The sequence below is a fragment of the Megalops cyprinoides genome, chromosome 24 (assembly GCF_013368585.1).
Source record: "Megalops cyprinoides isolate fMegCyp1 chromosome 24, fMegCyp1.pri, whole genome shotgun sequence".
Classification (NCBI taxonomy): Eukaryota; Metazoa; Chordata; class Actinopteri; order Elopiformes; family Megalopidae; genus Megalops; species Megalops cyprinoides.
The window spans coordinates 4015363-4034704 of record NC_050606.1 but is presented as its reverse complement, the minus strand read 5'-3'; the positions used below and the strand labels follow the sequence as shown (position 1 = coordinate 4034704).

General features: G+C 44.4%; 1 protein-coding gene across 1 annotated transcript; it reads left to right on the top strand.

The window, feature by feature from the left end:
• The first annotated feature begins 4501 nt into the window (after nucleotides 1–4501).
• Nucleotides 4502–18030, top strand: LOC118770886 (ras-related protein Rab-2A). The gene is made up of 8 exons (XM_036518647.1): nucleotides 4502–4724; nucleotides 12112–12183; nucleotides 12868–12935; nucleotides 13839–13921; nucleotides 14343–14435; nucleotides 14644–14755; nucleotides 16461–16529; nucleotides 17729–18030. The coding sequence occupies exons 1-8, from the start codon at nucleotides 4679–4681 to the stop codon at nucleotides 17822–17824; spliced, it is 639 nt and encodes a 212-aa protein (XP_036374540.1). The 5' UTR covers nucleotides 4502–4678; the 3' UTR covers nucleotides 17825–18030.
• Nucleotides 18031–19342: the final 1312 nt, after the last annotated feature.

Sequence of the window (19342 nt, the reverse complement as noted above, 5' to 3'; positions counted from 1 at the left end):
CTCTCTCTCGCACTCTCTCTCGCTCTCTCTCTCTCTCGCACTCTCTCTCGCTCTCTCTCTCTCTCTCTCTCTCTCTCTCTCTCTCTCTTTCGCTCTCTCTCGCTCTCTCTCCCTCCCTACTCATACCAGAGCTGGATTTTTCGGCCTCCAGAGACTGACGGCAGAGCAGTCCACCTGTTCAGGCTGTTTGAAACTCCCTGAGGTGGCGGCCCGTTGCCGCCTGCCTCCACAGACTGCGGGGAAGGGGCTCTGTGATTGGCCGGTCTGGGCCTGCAAGCTGCAGGAATGGAATTGCCTGACTGGCTGAACCAGATGTCCGTCCATTGGCTGGTTTGATAGAACAGCGTGCTTCTGGATAGAAGAGCCAGAATCAATATTATTCCTTGGCTTTGTGTGATGCTCGGATGGGCTGAAGAAAGGAGGGCATGTCTTTCTCAAGAAAACCCCTGCTGAATATGCGCTCATTAACCCAGCTGGTCCCTTAAACTCATTATGCGATGTGTTATTCCAAAAACCCAGCGCAGGAATTCCCTCAGCACTCACATATGAGCAATGTTAAGAAAAGCCAGGCATTGCTCAAGTGAATCTCAGTACAAATAAGCGCCATTTCTGAGCATGTTTGCTCCAGTTACATGCAATTATACACAGTTATCAAATGTCACTTTGAGCACACAGCAGCTGAAGTTGTAGTAAGTACTAAAGTGAGAACAATGTATGCAATACAAAGGCACAGAACCGCGTACATCAAGTTTCCATTTTTAGTACCAAGCATTGATTCATGAATCAGTAAAATCAGTTCTATACACTGAACCCTGCTATTTATCTACGTAAGTGGTAGATACCCCACATCTGCTTACATGCTGACTTATATGGAGGTAATGTCGCCCCATTGTTTAGCTAGATATTTACTAAAGGCGTCAGGTTGAGTACCTTTCTTAGGAAGCAGTGCATCATCTGGTCATTGACCCTGTGACCTTCCCATTACAAGCCAAGTTCATCCAGCAGAATGTAGCGAAACCATATCCAGCATACCAGCATTGTCATTACTGTGAGAAACCATGCCAGATTTTCCTCCCTCAAGCTGCTTTACTTTGCATCTCTCAAGGTCATACAGTCTGTGAAAAGCCACCAAAATGTGCTGGCTGTTTTTCAGGCGAAGGACAATATGATAAAAAGGACTTCACTTCTCCCTCTATTTTAAGAAGATCACTCAGAATCATCATTACGATAGTTACTGTCTGCCCAAGACACACTGCTTGGGTAGAAGCCTGTGATGAAATAGTGTGAGTATTAAATTCTCAGGCCTGAATGTTTGATTATGAGGTAGGGCATGGCTGTCATGCCTTTGAGTGAGGTTTGTTCAACAACTCGCTTTATTAAAAATCCATCAGTCCGTGTGTACTGTCAGATTAACAACCTGGGAAGGTGTCCTTGACATCTGCCAAGAAAATGGAAAAAACTCCTCTAAATAAATCCATTAACATAAATAATCTCAAGGGCAAATGTTCCCACACCTTTTTAGTTGACCTCATGTAAATTACTGGATGTTTTTTTCTGAATGTAGTCATTCCCACATTAAGTAAAAAAATTTCATCAATAGCTGAGTAGTTCAGGTCTTATTTTATCATGTTTGTGATTCTGCTTCCTTTCCACAGGCTGACTAGAACAGAAGCCATCCTCATACCTCTGCCAGTGAACCACGGATTTAACGTGAACGTTTTCAACTATAAATACGTCAAAAGGCTTTGGGACCAATTTCTAGCTCTATACAGTCGGACGAGAAATGACTTTGACCTTTATCTTCAAAATTAACAGTAAGGTATATTATATAACTCCTCGTCTCTGATGAAATATTTCTAATTAGGTCATATTGTTCTCGGCTCACACTTCAGCAAGGTTATAACAATCGGTTTAAAAATGACTTGACCTTTACTCCAATAACCTTCCTCTGTGAGATTTTATTCAGTGCATTTTTGGGCTGAACTACTTTCCCCTGCTATTTTTGCCTGAAGGCGTTATGTAATATATTCTTATTTTTATCATCTCCACATCCTCATCTTGATCACAATTGGAAATATAACTATGCATGCTGATGTACTTATTAGGATGAGCAGATTAGTTGTGGATAAAAAAAACTGCTTTATATTTTGCACAGACACCTTTTATATCTGTTATCATCTGGAAAAAAGGAAAGATCTGGGAATTTTGGCCTTTGACCACACTGTATTTGAATAAAACTGTGTTCTGTGCTATGTGGACAACAAAATATAAAATTCAGTCTGACCTCTAGTGGGGAATTTGCGAAATAACAGTCTGATGCAACTAACATTTCAGAGTAAAATTCATGGAGAGTTTCGTTCTAAATACACATAAATGCCATTGCCTACAGTCTGCAGGTTCATATGGTTTCTAAAATTTTGAACAGTTACCCACACATGCATTTAAAAAATGCTGAAAAACAGACTAACTTTAAATGTTTAACATGTAATTTAATCCATTTAAACTGTAATGTATGTAACATAATATCAGTTGTGGAAGGCACTTATACATTTTTTAGAGCAGACAGTATTTTTAATGACATTCAGTAATTATTCTTAGCTCTTCTCCGTGCTAGCAGCACATGAAGCCAACACTCCTTTGTTTTACTTAGTGTTTATCTTCTCCTGCTGCACCGTCAAAAGCAGCAAATCAATCAGCCAGAGCACAGTAACTTCTGGAAAACACAGGATACATCTTGAGCTTTTCCATGCTGTAGCCTAACAATTTGTACTTCAATGGCCTTAATATTTGTCTTTTACATATTTGTCAAATTACTGTTCCATGAGCTCACCCCACTCTTACACACTGCTTTGACCATTTCAACAGACCTCTATACCGCATTGATGGGTTACAGACTGAACTGGCCTCAACTGCTTCACTTATTCTCTGTTGAATATCGAAAAACGTTAGAGGTATACTCTTTATTCTGTGACCTCCTTATTGTGCAGCAGCTTTTCTAAATGATGCCTTTTATGTGTTATGCCGATGCTCTCTTTCCCAGTATTTTCCAGAGGTCTCTTAACTACCTTTTCCTGAGGTCAGGGAATAATTTTTTTCTCCCAACTGGCCTGGGTTTTCTGATATTCTGATTTCCTCGGGAACATGCATTGTGCTACCAGCGATTTGTGACTATCTCCATTGTAAAAACGCACCATTACAAATATAATTTGATTGATTGATTGAGTTTTAATTTGTAAGTACAAATGCATATTGACAATAACAGCGTGTTGAAATCAGCACACGTCGTGCTGTATGGTACTGTAAATCAAACCCCGGCTCATTTTGGTGATTGAACTGTTGGCTGATGTACAAATAGAGGGGCAGCATAGAGCTGTTTCAGAGTGCTCAGATTCCTCACCATTTCACAGTGTATATTCAAGTCTTCATATCTGCGTAAGGACAGTTTATCATTTTACGCACTGTCAGTGTGAAACACAGGCTTATGCTCAGTAAAATAATCAACAGAATAAACAGGATTCCTGGAGCTGAGCAGCCATACCTGACAGTGGTCTACAGAGAATGTGTACTCCAAACAGCCCATAAAATGGGTTTGAGAAAAGTTTTATATGAATGACCAAAAGATGCTCCAAGAATCTGAGAGCCCCTCCTCTGGGGTGATGCTTCCACACCCCAAACCCCCAGTAATGGGACAGCAACGAGTTTATCCCTACCTCTATATCCTTTTAATGACACACTGATGGGAGAAAATTCAGCTTTTTCCAACTATAAGTGATGCAAACCAAAGGACAGGCATATCTGGCTCAGGTAAGATTACTGAGGCATGGGAGAGGCAGTACTGTGGCCAGGATCGACATGTGGGTGTTGCTGGGAAGGCCTTACTGTCAGAGGAAGACGCCATCATCCTGCTTGACAGATGTTTTTTGTTTGTATGTTTTATATACTACATATAGGTACTGAATGTCCCTCAGTTTCTTTTTTTACAAGTTACATATCTCTCTGTACAAAATATACTGTACCTATTGGAATGGTATGCATTTTTTATATCCATGGACTCTTAATTTAATGGATTGCTTGGTAATTTCATTTTTGCTTCCCCGGTTTGAAACAGGGTCTGCTGCAAAAGCCGAACCAAGTCCTGAAGGATGTCGCCAGATCTATGACAAAATGAGAGATGAGGTGATATCTGAGCCTGTTAGGCAACATCAATTCTTTATGGACTCATTCTCTCCATTTATTCTGTGTACATAAGTGGATTAAGTCAACATGCCAACTGCCCTGTGTAGAATACATAACCAAATTTAGCCGCTGCCTTTTACCTCACGGCATTTCAAGTACATTCACGTGTTCAAAGAGGTATGTCACTTAGACAAATCCATTCCTGATCACTGATCAGGACCTTCCTCCCTTCCAGTCGCCGAACTTCAGGGCAGAATCGTCAGCACTTCCGGCCTCGCGGAGACGCGTCTGCGTGGCGCGTGGCGAAGGCGTGCGTGATGACGTCAGCAGCCGAAGCTGGAAGGTGTTTATTGTTCCTTCCCGTTCGGTGAGAAAAAAGAGGGTGGCAAAAGCGGAGATACAACCGAGATCACCGGCAATTCCTACAGAGCTGGAAAAGTAGCTATTTCACAGAGGTAACAGCATTAAAGGCCAGGACCGATAGGCACAGCATTCGTTGGCCATGGCGTACGCGTACCTCTTCAAATACATCATTATCGGAGACACGGGTAAGCGATCGCTTTGTGTCGGTGTTTGGAGGAAAAAAAGAGATGCATAGCTTGCTAGCTAGGCTAGCTGATATCCTTTATTTCCGCAGTGTTGGAGTCAATGACGTGGTGAAAGCAGGGACGCGAGGGGAGGGAGGGCTGCATATTTTTCCTACTGTGTGGCTAAGCTGGTTAGCCGGCCCAAAATTACCAGCTAAGCAAAGGCTGGATAATTTGTCATTAAAGTGTGTGACAGCGGTCCCCTCAACCTGTGCCACCCTGATCTTTGCGGTGCCGATGCGGGCGAGGGTGGAAGGGTGTCATATGTGTCTGGATCGCTGGCAAAGCAGCTAGCTAGCTAATTAGCTACACGGCAAAACAGGACGTTTTTTCTGAAAATGGCCCCTGAGATAATGGTCGTGATCTCAAACAGTGCTAGGCCTTCACAGAGATAAACACGCTCATAGCTGAACTGTGTTCCAGCATTAGCCACTCTGGCGATTGTAGGAGGACGGTCATAATAATTCTAGCTCGCTTGCTAACTAACATTAGCTAACTACATCGCTGCCAAATATTGTCTTTTTTGAAAATGGCGTTGACAGTTGCTCTCTAGTTGTCGAGCTACCGAGCCTGCTGAACTGTTTTGCTCCTGATTTGCCCTGTTATACTTTTAAATTTCAATATGCTGTTTGTTTTTAGTGGGCCTAGTCTAGCTGGCTAGCTATCCAGGAACTCTAATGGGGTTGATCCTCGCATATGCTCTCAAACATTGGCAACAGTCGCATCACAGACAGTTGCTAATTTCATTCTTACGGGTTAAGATACAAACTCGATTTCCTGCATCCGAGCTGTCAGGGGAATATTAATGATTTGTTTGGTTGCTGTGCATGTCTTCGGTTCACTTCGGGCCTGCGGTACAGTACTGTCCCCCTCATCACAGCTGGGTCGCTGCATCATGAATCAAACTGGTTAATTTCTTAATGATGCCAGGCAGCGCTGCGCCTGGAGTTTTCGCACTTTTACGCGTTTTCTTTCGCACACGTTCTGTGCGAGACTCGGGGCCGAAATAATTGGAGATTTTTTTAGCACAGGTGGAAACAGCGTTTATAGAGGTGGAAATGAGCTTCCCAATTTGCATTAGTTTAATCGTCTCTTCTTTGAGGCCTCTGTTCAGGCTGCCACCTGCTAGCCTCGTTGGATTACATTATGGGAAGGCTGGTATTATTTCTATGGTCGCTCTTACACAAAGATTTGAAGTCGTCGAAGAAACATTTATCTGATGTCTTACAGTAAAATCTCACACAGGGTAACAGTGTGGTCGACCAAGCTTGAAAATGGCTCAGTGCAAAGGTACTTTGAATATTCAAATGAAATGAAACATTATTGTATGTAATGCTAAAAAACGTAAACAACTTCATTGCTGCTTAGAAGACATAATATAATACCATTTTCTTCTACAATTGTTTGTAATCACCTTGGCCACTTGAATAATTTGAAAAATACTATCCTGCTTTACTTTAAATGTTTATTTTATGTGGGGTTTACTTTATTTTTATTGATTTAAGACTGCTTTTGTGTGGCTATGCACATAGCTTCTTTCTAAGTCAGTACTGCTTTGAAAGGCAGTCGAGGAATTGTACATATTGTACCAACACAATGAACACATTTTGCTATCCTTAAAACATTTTGATGACACAACAGTTCCAGTTTCCTAGTTCACCCTGTGAAAAGATACAATTTGTTTCTGAGTCTAGTGCCGGAGGGTCGCTGTCTTTGGAACGGCCAGGCAGGTGAGGCTCAGACCAGGTTGTGCTGGCAGTGCACCCGTAGTATTCACTCCGCACAGTGAGGCTTGTGGTCGTTTCTGCCTTGCGCTGACCCACTGGCCCGGTCGAGTGTGAGGAAAGGCCTGTCTGTCGAGTTTTTGTGGCGGACCCTTGTCCAGACTTTGTGGAATGTCTGCCTGGAGTTCCAATTTGCCGCTTCAGTAGGAAGCTGTAAGATTTGGGGATGGTTCACAGTATCTTGACTCGGTGTGAGCACAGGAGACTGCCTGTTGCTGAAAGTAGCTGTGTGCCTGCATACCTGTCAAATCCAAAGATCACCAGTGTGTTACAGACTCCAGCACTACACGTTTCATATTAAACGTATCCAAATTCCTGACAAAACGCTCTGCTCTAATCCTTGTGCACGTAGCTCCCATTTTCTGGATCTGAAACTCTGTGATGAGACTTGTATTTGATGAGCTTGGTAATCTATTTTGTAGGTAAAAAATTGAAGGGTTGCATTGATGACATGCAACCATATTTGTTAATGCTGTGCATTTTATTTGAAAGCATATGGATATAGGGCTCACTCAAACAAAGTATATATTGTGAAAATGAATATTGTGGTGCTGGACCCTGCATGGATATATGGAGGATTTTCACTGGTATCAGTGGCTCCAGAGCAAGTACCAGTGTTCCACTGTAGAGTCAGTGTTTCCCTATAAACACAAGCGTCCCCTGGCTGAGTCAGTAGACCCATTTAAGAGGAATATCCACTCACGTCACAGGACTATTTTTCTTTCAGTTAGTTCTTCACTGTGTATTTCGTAGATGTATTACGCCAGAAGAAACTCGTATGAAGGCCCAAATGAAGTATCCCAGCCCTTGAAATTACATGTTTCTGAACCCCCCCCCATGTAATTTCTTTTACTGGATGTAGCCTATCTAATGAATCAACCCCATTGATTGAATCTGTTTCCCAGCACGTTGCAATCCACCTAAAGGGCAAAATGTTGGCTATTACGCTGCAGTCAGTCTAAAGTGCTTTTAAATTACAGGCCCCTCACACCGAGCAGCTGCAGGCCCCACACGCCTCGCTGTGCTGGAGTCACACTGTGTCTGTCTGCTCCTTGGGTCTCCTAACCCACTGGGACCAGCAGACATCTGAGCTGGCCTCCATTTTGAAACGGACACCTGCTGTCCAGGCGGTGGGGGCGGTGGGGGTGGGGGGGGGTCTGAATATCCTACAGGAAACGACATCACTCCACACTTCACGCAGTCCCTGTGCTGATAGGAGGCCTATTCGGTGTTAATATTAAGAGAGGTTGGAGATCATTAACTGTGTTGATGTTAATGAGCTGGGTTTATCCAGAGCAGCTGTTTGTGCCTATTCTGTGAATTTTCTCCATTTACCAGCGGGAAGGCTGAGTTTCTTTCTGTCTAGGCACCCACTCATCAAGTTGAGCGTTGGTTGCAAGAAGGATGCTGTCTAATCTTTGCTGTGACAGCTGTTCAAATCTGAATTATACTGTTGTATTTATTTGGTTTGGTAGTTTTTACTTTGTTGTTGCTGTTTGTGTAAATCTGTTGAGTCAAGACACAGAAGTTTATTAATTATGTTGTGTTAATGAATTTTTCCTGCCGTTTTCCTCAGTCGTTTCTTAAAAAGCACACAGCATTGTTCAGCAATATTTTGTGATCCAGTGTTGAATTAAGTTTGTTTTCTGGAAGGAGAGGGTAAGTACAATACAATGAACCAAGGGAAAGTATTTAGTTGGTTGCACCGAGTACAAGGGCTCACACAAAGAGGATTTATAAATGCTTAGTTCATGAAACCAAACGCCATTTCAAGACAATTCTAAAGATAAATGCCGAAATACCCATTAATGTAGGTTAATATTATGGTAAAGAGAGATTATCATGCATACAAACGAGTCAGGCTATAGTATATTTCTATACGCCCTGTTCTGTGAAACATAAATCAAACATAAATCGTTTGAGATTGATCTCTGGGTGCTCTGTGGCTCAAGCTGAGATTTCACGTGGAATTACTGAACGATTTGAATGCAAAAAATAATGAAAGGACAAATCTTGCATATGGCCACGTTTCAGATATTGTGATTGGGGGAAAAAGCAGTCTGCTACACACACACACACACACACACACCTTTTAATGGTTTACCAGACAGCAGGTTTGCTGAAACAGAGAGGAAAATGATAGTGTCACGCCCCACCCATCTCTGTAGTCTTTTTGTATCAGCTCAGCCGCAGGACGCTTCAGGTAGTGTACCCAAGACTCGCCTTCATTGGTTGGCTTGCCTGTTTGTTTCAGCGCTGAGAATAGACTTTGTTGCTTTCCCTTATATTCACTTAGTCCTGTAGATGAGTCCCAGGGTTCTCATAAAGTTAGCTTCTGGTCGTTGCACCCTGGTCCATAGCTCACGACTACATTTCCCACCCTGCACCTCAGTTCCGTGAAGACGTCTTTCAGCTGCATTCATACATAAGCAAACGTTCTCAAAACATGAATAAATATTCAGATTGTGGAGAGTCCTCTGTGTGACACACCTGGGTTTGATTTCAGAGAGGGAACCTGAGAAACAGCAGCAGGTGCACAAATCACTCGCTCCCAAATTGGGGAGGTAGTGACAAAAAATAACAATACAGAACTCCACATCCATTGGAGGGCAAGTCTGGTGCCAGCAGTCGCAGTGGTTCCAGCTCCAGAAGCGTATATTAAAGTTGCTGCACTTAAAAAAGCATGGAGTTGGAGCTTGGGGTCGAGTTAGCAGTCTGATGAGGGGCGAGCTACCACGTGGCCCAGTCTCTGCCTCTCGGCTACCCCCAACGCTGTTAGCTGAGTGTCCCGTGGAGTCCGAAGCATTTTCTTTGGAAAAACTAGTGTTTAAAGCAGGCCCGGTTACCACAGCTAGGCAGAATGCAGTAGGAGTCTGGTTCTGGTTCTTGACAACACATCTGGTTCTCTTCTTTTGTTTGTGCTTCCAGCAGCTGGTGCCTGTTAGTGATGTCTGTCTCTGTTCAGGGGAAGAATTTCTACCTCCTGCTTGTAATTGTAAAAAATGAATAAATGAATAAATAAAATACAATTTATTTTTCTTAACATGTATAATGATGATACCTTTAGCGTACACATAGAGAAGAAACCCGGTTTTCACAACACGTATTTCACAGTGCTGGGGTAAAACTGTATTTGTTGTCTTCTGCGATGACAGTTCCCACATTTTAGTTTTTGCTTTTTGGAAGAAGTTGAATCGGCATTCATAAATTCAGTACTGAACATTCTTAGCTCGACTGCTTAAATAATAAATGGCCTGAAGTCATGCTCTCCGGTGCCGTGCTCTCATTGGCTGAGAGGCTTCTCTGTCATCGACCTGTTGTTTCCTCACATCTCATCCCGATGAGCGCTCTATCAGTTCCCCTGCTTAGCAACGGCTGTTGCTCCTGGAAACGCAGACGTTGGGCCGGCTCTGTTGTTCCAGACCGCCACACCGTCACCCACGGATCTCGCAGTCAGCTGCGTCCCACTGTGCGTTTTGTTCACTTTGTTGTTATTTGGCTCCTCTTCTGTTCATGCGTGTTTTTCTTTACATTGAGCAAATGAAGTGCGTGGGCAATTAGAGCACAAATATCCTCGGGTGTTGGCTGGGGATTGTATGGGTGGGCCCTGTGTGGCTGTTCTTTTCTCTGTGTTCCAGTGTACGCCACGTGTGCGAATCATTAGCTGTACGTGCCATTAGCTGTGTGTTTAGGCTGTTGAGTGTGACATGGTTTTGTCTTTGCCAGCACACCTTCATGCATTAACAGCTGCAATGCCGCGCTCCGTAGTGCGGAGTAAGATACAGCCTCACACATTTTACAAAACGAAGGCACGCACCTGAGAGTATGATGAATGCCACTCTGTGTCAACCGTCAGAAAGCACATTGGCCAACTGCTCTATGAAATGTTCACGCCGTGCTTGTGAATAGCTTATGAAGGCTTTATTGTGGACTTATTAACATGTATTTGGGGATTTAACAGCATGAATCAAATTAACAGACATGTGCAACAGGTGAATAGATGGCTTCTCGGGATGTGCAGTTTGATTCATTTTTTATTTGACTTTTTTGAGCCATAGCATAAAATATTAAGATAATTGAACCTCCCTTTCTTTCAAAACACTTTGTGAATCTCCCATTCTTTCCTGCATTCACCCACACACAAGCGGGAGAATTGATATCAGTGTATTGTGTTTTGTGCAGGGTTCTTTAGCCATTTTTCTTGAATATTGACATGCAAGAATGGAGCTGGATTTTTTCCTCAGAAACAAGCAATTCAGTACTGAACCAAGTAATCAATTAGCGGTCTTCTGGTTTAGTTATCACACATTGGATGTCATCTCTCACAGGACCTGGTGTGCTGACAGGTGTACCTGCCTGCACACCTGGTAGCGGGAAAGCCGAGCGTTTCTGTTGGCTTTTCCCACCGAACTGGTCACACCTCTTCTCTCACAATAGGTCATATCATAATGAGTGCCTGATGGCTTTAACCCCCCCCCCCCCCCCCCCCCCCCCCCCGTGGCTTTATGCATGGGCAGGTTTGACTCATATCTCTGTTAGATAAAGGCTGACACTCCCAGCACAGCCCACTGTAAGAAAAATGCACTGTGAGGAAAGTGTGTTGGCCAGCAGTATGGAGCAGTGGTGAAAAAAACAGGGCTTGTGTCCCAGAGGTTGCTGGTTTGATTCCCCGGGAGGAGGGGGGGGGACTGCTGTTGTAACCCTGATTGCATCAGTAAATATCCCCCTGTATGAATGGATAAGATGTTAGAATGGTCAGCTGTGTAAGTCGCTGTGGAACAGAGCATCTGCTACACCGTTGCAGTGTAATGTGTGCTACAAGCTGCACAGCTTCCCCCTGCAGCGGCCCTGCCGAATACCTGGCACAGCATTATTCCCCCAGGCCTCAGGATTCCAGGCTGGTAGTGGAGCGTGAGAGAGAGACAGAGAGAGAGACAGAGAGAGACGGAGAGGGAGAGAGAGAGAGAGAGACGGAGAGAGAGAGAGAGACCAGTGGACCGGGGGGGAAAGTTCTTCCACCTCTAACTCATTTCAGTTCCTTTTTCAATGCCCCTGAATTTGTGATCCTTTTGTGAACTAAGACCCTGTGTTGTTTAGATCCAGGCAGACACATATACTTCACATATATGTATACGTATAAAGGCGTTGTGCATTAGGGACCAGGAACTCTGTCCTTGCAGATGTGAGTGAATGTTGAGCACTGGGCCAATAGGTCAGTTTGATTGTTTAAATGTTCTGTTTTTTTGAATGATCATTCATACTGGTCATAACTAGGTTAGAAGGCCTTATATGTGGGGAAATATTATGAGGAGAGTGGGCTTTTTTGGTCCCATATTTGTCTGTAATATAAAGTGACTGTTACTATGTCCACTAGAGTCTTACTACAAATACCTGCAGATAACAGTCCCAAAGTTATTCCATGCCTTAAGAAATGCATTCCAGTGAGAATGTGAAATGAAAATTTGAACTGTGTGTTCAGTTAGCTGCTCACCAGTCAGCCAATGAGCCTTTGCCAACGGAGTGATGTCAGAGGATGCTGACGGCGTTCTGTCTTTACGTTTCAGGAGTGGGGAAATCGTGTTTACTGCTACAGTTTACAGATAAGAGGTTTCAGCCGGTGCACGATCTCACTATTGGTAAGAAATATTTCCCGTGTTTTCGTTTGTATTATGTTACACTGTGCTTATTTCTTTGTTTAGATATATGCCCCCCCCCCCACACACACACACATATATACAGTATAATATCTAGCAATATCTTGATGACATGCTGGTTTAGCACATTATATGTCATAATCATTCTCCATAATTAGTGTGGCATCATTCATATGTAGTCTGCCGTGTGTAAATGCAGGGGCTTCCCTGTTTGTGTGTGATTGCTCCAGGTCTTCTGTGTGTTTAAACATGCACAGTGACTGAGGCTCTCTTTGGGTTGCAGTATGCTTTAGCTTCCCTGTTACAGAAGCCATTGTTAGTGTTTAAAGGCCCAATAACAATGCCTCGGCTTTCCTAATGGAATCCCACAGATCAGGGCAATGCAGGCCCGTCTAAGGTACAGCCTGCATTGTTCTGTAGAGAAGTGCACAAAGTGGCCCTGAATGAGTTCTGTCTGAAGCAGCTTGTCTCAGTTAATGGAGCTTCTCATATTTGTTACATTCATCATCCATCTCTCTCCCAGTTTCATCCTCTCGTTTCCCCAGAGCCAGCTTACTTCCTTTCACTCTGCTCCTCAGCTTGTGGGAGTTTTTTTTTTTAACCGTGGTAGGTGTGTGAGTGACTTGCTTCATAATGTTCACTGATAGGTGTAATTCTGTCCGACAGGTGTAGAATTTGGTGCGCGAATGATCACCATTGATGGGAAACAGATTAAACTTCAGATCTGGGACACAGTAAGTATGCCTTTTTCTGCCCGTGACCTGTGCAGTCCTGTGGTGTGAGCACAGAGTTGACCTCATGTCTTTCCTTTTCTAATGACCTCCGTATGGATGTGGCTTCGTTCGAGCAGTCCCGCACCTGATCACTCGTATTATATCCTCAGATACATCTGTTAATTAAGAGCACTATATCCTCAAACTCTCTCTTGCGTCTATGGTAGCACTCTAACACTGTATGTTATGTAATGATGCCCACTGTCACCTGCAGCTCTGATCATGTGCTATTGGCTCAGCTCATATTTGTCACCCTGGACGCGAGTGTCGGCTAAATGTCTAAGCGTAACTGTAAACATAATGGAGGGGAAAACTCAGGGGGCCGTTGCAGAACCTGTGGGGATGCAGCAGGAGCGGTGGAGCGGGGGAATTGCGCTGTGTGTCACCACCTCGGGACACGGGTTTCTGTGCCACACGTTGCTCCCCGCTGGTTACAGATGCACAGGTCGTGTAGCATGCGCCATAACTCCAGGACACGCAAGGTCATTCACTGTTTCTGTGAAGCTGCCCGGCAGTTTCTTCCCAATTGTCAGTCCTCTGGTAAGTGTGGTGGAAACTATTTGCAGATGGGTCGTATAAACAATCATGTTCTTGCCAAAGCTGAATGAAGTCCTCATGTTGTGCTTCTGTCAGGAGCGCGCTCGCAGTTTGGCGCTTGCGCTCGCATGGCTGTCTGGATGCTTTTTGCTGTGGTTCTCCTGCAAACGAACCGTAGCTGACCATCAATCTCGCCTCAAAGCCGGGAGAACTAGATAAGGCAGCATGTGGTGGATGCAGGGGGGTGGGGTCTGGCCGATTCTGCTGCTCTCGTATGCTGTGCTGTGATTGGCTGAGCCGCTCAGTGCTCGATGACCTTTGTTTCAGGCGGGTCAGGAGTCGTTCCGGTCCATCACCAGATCCTACTACAGAGGGGCTGCTGGGGCGCTGCTGGTTTATGACATCACAAGGTGAGGCACGCCCTCTGAGCTCAGCTAGACCACCATGTCTCATCCACACAGCCAGTACAGAGAGCGCGTGTTAGAGCACTGTATTCCGGAAAACACAGGTTAGACCACTGTGTCCCATTAAACACGCTAGACACAGGAGACATTTGCATTTTTTTATTACAGTAATTTTTGTCAGTAATTGTGTATCTTTATTTAGGCAAGGATGGATTCACTTAATGTTGTATTGAGTAAAAATAAGAAAGACGTTCCTTCAATATTAAGGAAGGTTGTCATCTTTTGTTTTTCTCTTCTACAGGAGTGTTCTTGTTGAGGTCATTTATCTTCAGCAGTGAAGCCTTTTTTCAGGGGCTGCAAAATGATTGAGTTGATTATGCAAATTGTGGTTTGAGTTTGTCTGAATTTGTCTGATTCTTCTTTACAGAAGGGACACCTTCAACCACTTGACCACTTGGTTAGAAGATGCTCGACAACATTCCAATTCCAACATGGTCATCATGCTGATAGGGAATAAAAGGTCTGTGTTTTCTTCCTTAGATAAAATGGCAACAAATGCATTTGCTGTAGGGTAAAACCCACATATTCTGCTGTCTTCAGCTAGACTGTATTTACTCCCTCTCAGATGTTCAGTTTTCACAGTAAGTGTATCTGTACGTGGGGTTTGTGCTTGGGACACGGCTCCACGTCACTGTGCGTGTCGGTCTGAATGCTGCGGGCTCTTGCAGTGACTTGGAGTCCCGGAGAGAGGTGAAGAAGGAGGAGGGAGAGGCCTTTGCCAGAGAACACGGTCTTATCTTCATGGAAACCTCCGCCAAGACGGCGTCAAACGTAGAAGAGGTGAGGGCGTCGGACCCAGGTTCCAGTCCGAGCTGGGCTGTTTGCTGACCGGAACTTCGTAGTGGTGGAACATAACTGGCTTCATTCTGTCGGGGGCTGGGTGGGTGTCGTTGGTCAACATCTACTCGTCTCACCAGTCTGGCACCAGGGACTTTTGACATGTTTTGACAAGTTGTGTGGATGATGCAAGTGTAGACACGCCTATCCTCCAATCAGCATTGGGTCTCCTGTGGTGCATTGTGGGACTTGTAGTATGACAAATAACTCTTGGTTGTGTGTCATTGTATTGCAGGATTACAAAATCTTGCCTCAGGACTCCTGTGCAAACACAGAAGGTGTTGTTATAGACCAGGCAAATCTAGATTTAGGGATTAACCTGTGACCAGGATCTATGGCTGCAGAATTCAGCAATATTACACAGAAGAGAAAGCTGTGTGTGTGTCTGGTATTACTGTATTCCAGTATGAAGATTCATTGAAACATGAATGATATGACTTCACATTTAAGAGAAATGATTGAACTGTGAACTCCCTTTTTTCCCCATATTCCGAGGAAGGGAACACGGCCTGCTATTCTCTGATGATCACAGTCTAAGTTTGTGACACGAGTACATTCCCCCAGGGCATTCCCGCTGATGCTCTGTCAAAGTGTGTGATTTCAGAATGAATTTTGTGCATAATGGTGACAGAGGAAAGTCCACCTTCACAGAAAAAAGAAATAGATTTCCGACAACTGTTGACTGTAAACCCCACAAAAAACGAAACATGCACAAGTTGTGACTTCAGTGTGGAGAATTCAGGTTAGTGACAATCAGAAACTTATATCTGATTATGTTATTAGGCTTTGTTTGGTAGTCAAGCGGAGCTGGACTCAAGCAGATCAAATTAATTTTGTAAATCAAATGACCAATTAAATATACATGTGATTATTTGTTTGTTCCACACTGAACCCTGGAGGTTTTTTGTCTTTGAAGTCTTGTGTTATTCCTATCTCTAGAGACAGTTTGAATCAGGTATGTGTCAGAGCTAGGTGGAACAGTAAATATAACCCCAACTATCCCTTATCTTACCTTGTCTTATGCTTGTAGAGGATTTAAAATTAGTGGGTTTCTGCTGTCTTCATGAATAATATCAGTGATGACTGCATGAGCAGAAATTCTGTGTGGGTTGGAGTTGTGACATAATTAGTCTAAATGTCACTGCACACGCACAAAGATTTTTCAGTAACACTGAAACGCGATGTTTGGGTGTCTCACTCGTGGCTGAAAGCTGAAGATGCTAGGAAATGTGAGCATCATTATCAACCACTAGAGGGCAACAGACGGCAACAAAATTCAACAGTCTTCTGCCCTTCGATACCACTGTATAAATCTGACGCCGGTTCTCAGTGATTTGAATTGATTTGATTGTCATGGTTATGTATGCTTTGACTCGATTGTGCTTGTATTGTGCATATGGTATCCCTCAGTTCCTGTTTCGTGAACATGAGTGGGGTGTGTTCGCTTGGCCTTTCTCAGTAGAGGGTTACGGTGTCTTTAGAGTAAGTTAACGCTGCTTTTTGCATGTTATGTTCTTTATTTCCTCCTACCGCAGTCATTTACATCAGCAGCAAAAGCTCTTCGTTAGCTGCGTATAACGGCTAAACTGCTTCTCACTAGTCATGTCTGTAGACATTAACTGTAAACGTCTCCTCTCTTTGTATTTAGGCATTCATCAACACAGCCAAGGAGATCTACGAGAAGATTCAGGAAGGGGTCTTCGATATTAACAATGAGGTAAGCTCTCCCCTAAGTAATGTGATACACCAATGTGAGGCAATTAGTATTACTCTTCAGCTACACAAAATATTGTAATATTATATTGCATAGTATAAAGTCTGTCATTACTGTTTTTCTGTTAATTTTATTATGCATACATATATATATATATGTATGTATGTGTGTGTGTGTGTGTGTGTGTGTGTGTGTGTGTGTGTGTGATTTTCTCCTCACTGATGCCCTTGTTCAGGTTGACTTGCATAATTCATACTAATCCATATTACATTCCGTTACATGTTTGCTATTACATATTACCCACTGAGGTCTGCTTACTGAGCCAGTTAAGATTAAGCACTGTACTCAAGGTTGCAGCAGCTGTGCCCCAATTGGGATTCGCTCCCGATGCCTTCTGTTTGGGAGTCCGCTCAGATAATCACCGCGCCACACAGCCGCCTCGCGCAGGCGTCCGGTCTTAGCGGAAGCTCTCAGCCGTCGGCCCGCGCCACTCTGGCAGGAAGCCAGGCCGTGACTCCTTGGCGTGTTGCGAGGTTACCCCCCCCCCCCCCCAGGCTGGCGGGGGCCTGTTCAGCTGTCGGGAGGGTGGTTTTATTAGGACGAGAGGGGAAAGGAAAAGTCGAAACCGCATGAGCTGCGGTGCAGAGAGGGGCTGGCAGAGACCCCAGGGCCAGAGCTCTGAACCCCTGCCAGCTGCCATAAACCTGTTTCCTCAAGAGCCTGATTCCACCCGCTACTGTGCTACTCCACTCCAGGCATTATATTTCAGCCGGCTCCGAGGGTGGTGTGTGTGTGTGTGTGTGTGTGTGTGTGTGTGTGCGTTTGAGCCTGTGAGAATGCGTGTCTGTTTCTCTCTTTCTGGCCCTCTTTTTATCATTTCTTTCTAAAAAAAAATAAAAAATAAAGGGTAGCACAGTGTTTATTGATTTTGGGGAGGAAAAAAAAGTAGTTGTCTGATCATATTAATGAATTTTGTATTGCTTTGTTAAATTTTTTTTTCCTTCTCTCTCTCCTTCCTTGTTTCATTGTTTCTCACATGCTTTCCCTCTATCTCTGTCCCTCTTGTTCCCTCTCTCTCATCCTGTCTTTCCTTCACTGACTCTCTCTCCTTCCCTCTCCCTCTCATTCCCCCCTTTCTCTCCTTCTCTCTCTCCCTCTAATTCTCTCTCTCTCCCTCTGCCCCCCCCCCCCCCCCCCTCCAGGCAAACGGCATTAAGATTGGTCCTCAGCACGCTGCCACCAGCGCCACGCTGTCGGGCAGCCAGGGGGGGCAGCAGGCTGGGGGGGGCTGCTGCTGAGAGCTCCTGTCTCTGCTCCCCAGGCTGGGCTCCCTCCCCCCCCCACCTCTGTAACCTGCCCGTAACCTGCTGCCAACCTCTCTCTAACTGCCCCCCTAGCCTTCTCCTAACCTTGTCCCAACATCCCCCTAACCTTCTGCTAACCTTCCCTTAACCTTCTCCCAATCTCTCCCTAACGTTCCCCAACCTTCCCCCTAACCCCCCCCCTCCCCCACCAAACTTTCCCCTCCCTCCGTCCCACTAAGCTACTCTCTAAATGTCTCCGTACCCTTCTCCCAACCTTCACCTCCCAACCGCCGACTAACCCTCTCCCAGCCTTCTCACACCCTTCTCCTAATGTTCCCCAAACCTCCCCACGACCCACCACCCCCCCACCCCCCCCATGACCGCCCAGTCTCCAGAGACCACTCACTTACCAGATGGCTGTCAGCAAGCCCAGGTCCTCTGCAGTCCTTGTTAAACTGGAAGTCTGTTCTGGGCCCACAGCAGACGTGGCCACCGCTCACCTACCAGACAAGAGTCCGAGGAGTCATATCTGCATTTGGTTTCTCAGTCAAATCGTGATTCATCATGTTTCCTATGATTATTATTTTTTTTCCCCGGTTTTGACGATTGTGCCCTTCTGACTTCCAAAACTGAATTGTATTAAACACTACAAGGTCATCTTGAGTATTTTAATGGGGTTTATGTGAGTGAAGTCTCTCTGGCTACTCTGGTTTAAAAAAAGAATGCACATAGGACTGTGTCGAGAGCTGTAGCCGATTTCAAAATGAAGAGAAAATAAGCAGGACTATTTTAATTCTGTATTTATCAGTCACCTTCTGTATATATAGTCATAATTTCTTGCTTTGGTGTATATCGACCAAGCTAGAGTTCTTTACTGAATTTTGCTGAAATTCTATACTGTATCATTAGAGGCTTGAAACTGCAACAGTATTGCTATAGTCCAAAACCTGCTTTGACACAGACTTTTTAATCCTGTTTTACGTGTTCTTTTAGTTTTTTTCTGACATCTGCCTTCTGCTTGTCACCCCCCCGCCCCCCACAAACTGCTCTGTGTGTCGCAACAATGGCTCAATATTCTCTATCTATTTTAATGCCAAATTTTGTGTTTATCTGTGTTGTATAATCACGCCTACAGAAGTGGACCACCGCCCCGCATACAAGGATCATCTGATTGCCTTAAAAAGATGCAGATATTTTTAGTGGTTACAGCAAAATCAAAACAAAATTGTGTCACAAGGGATTCATACCGGTAACAGAATATCTCAGTTTCGTAAGTTTCGTATCAGAATTCAGTTTTTCAGGTTCATGCGTGACGGGTGCTGTTGTGTTCAGCATTGACTGTAGATGTGCATTCGGTTGTGTGGAGACGGGGTTGTTTTGACCGCTCATGGTCTGTTCAGAGGTATGTGGTAACCACCTTGTCTACAGTGAAAGGTAGTGTGATGAGAGCCAAATCTGGACCATCTTTGTGACCCCCCCTCCCCCCCAAACTTTATTTGCTGTGTTGGTTCT

What these genes read in the sequence shown, in the direction of transcription:
- LOC118770886 (XM_036518647.1), top strand. Translation starts at nt 4,679, where the DNA reads ATGGCGTACGCGTACCTCTTCAAATACATCATTATCGGAGACACGG. An exon ending in CATCATTATCGGAGACACGG is followed by an intron (nt 4,725 to 12,111) that starts GTAAGCGATCGC and finishes TTTACGTTTCAG; the next exon opens with GAGTGGGGAAATCGTGTTTA. An exon ending in ATGCTGATAGGGAATAAAAG is followed by an intron (nt 14,436 to 14,643) that starts GTCTGTGTTTTC and finishes GGGCTCTTGCAG; the next exon opens with TGACTTGGAGTCCCGGAGAG.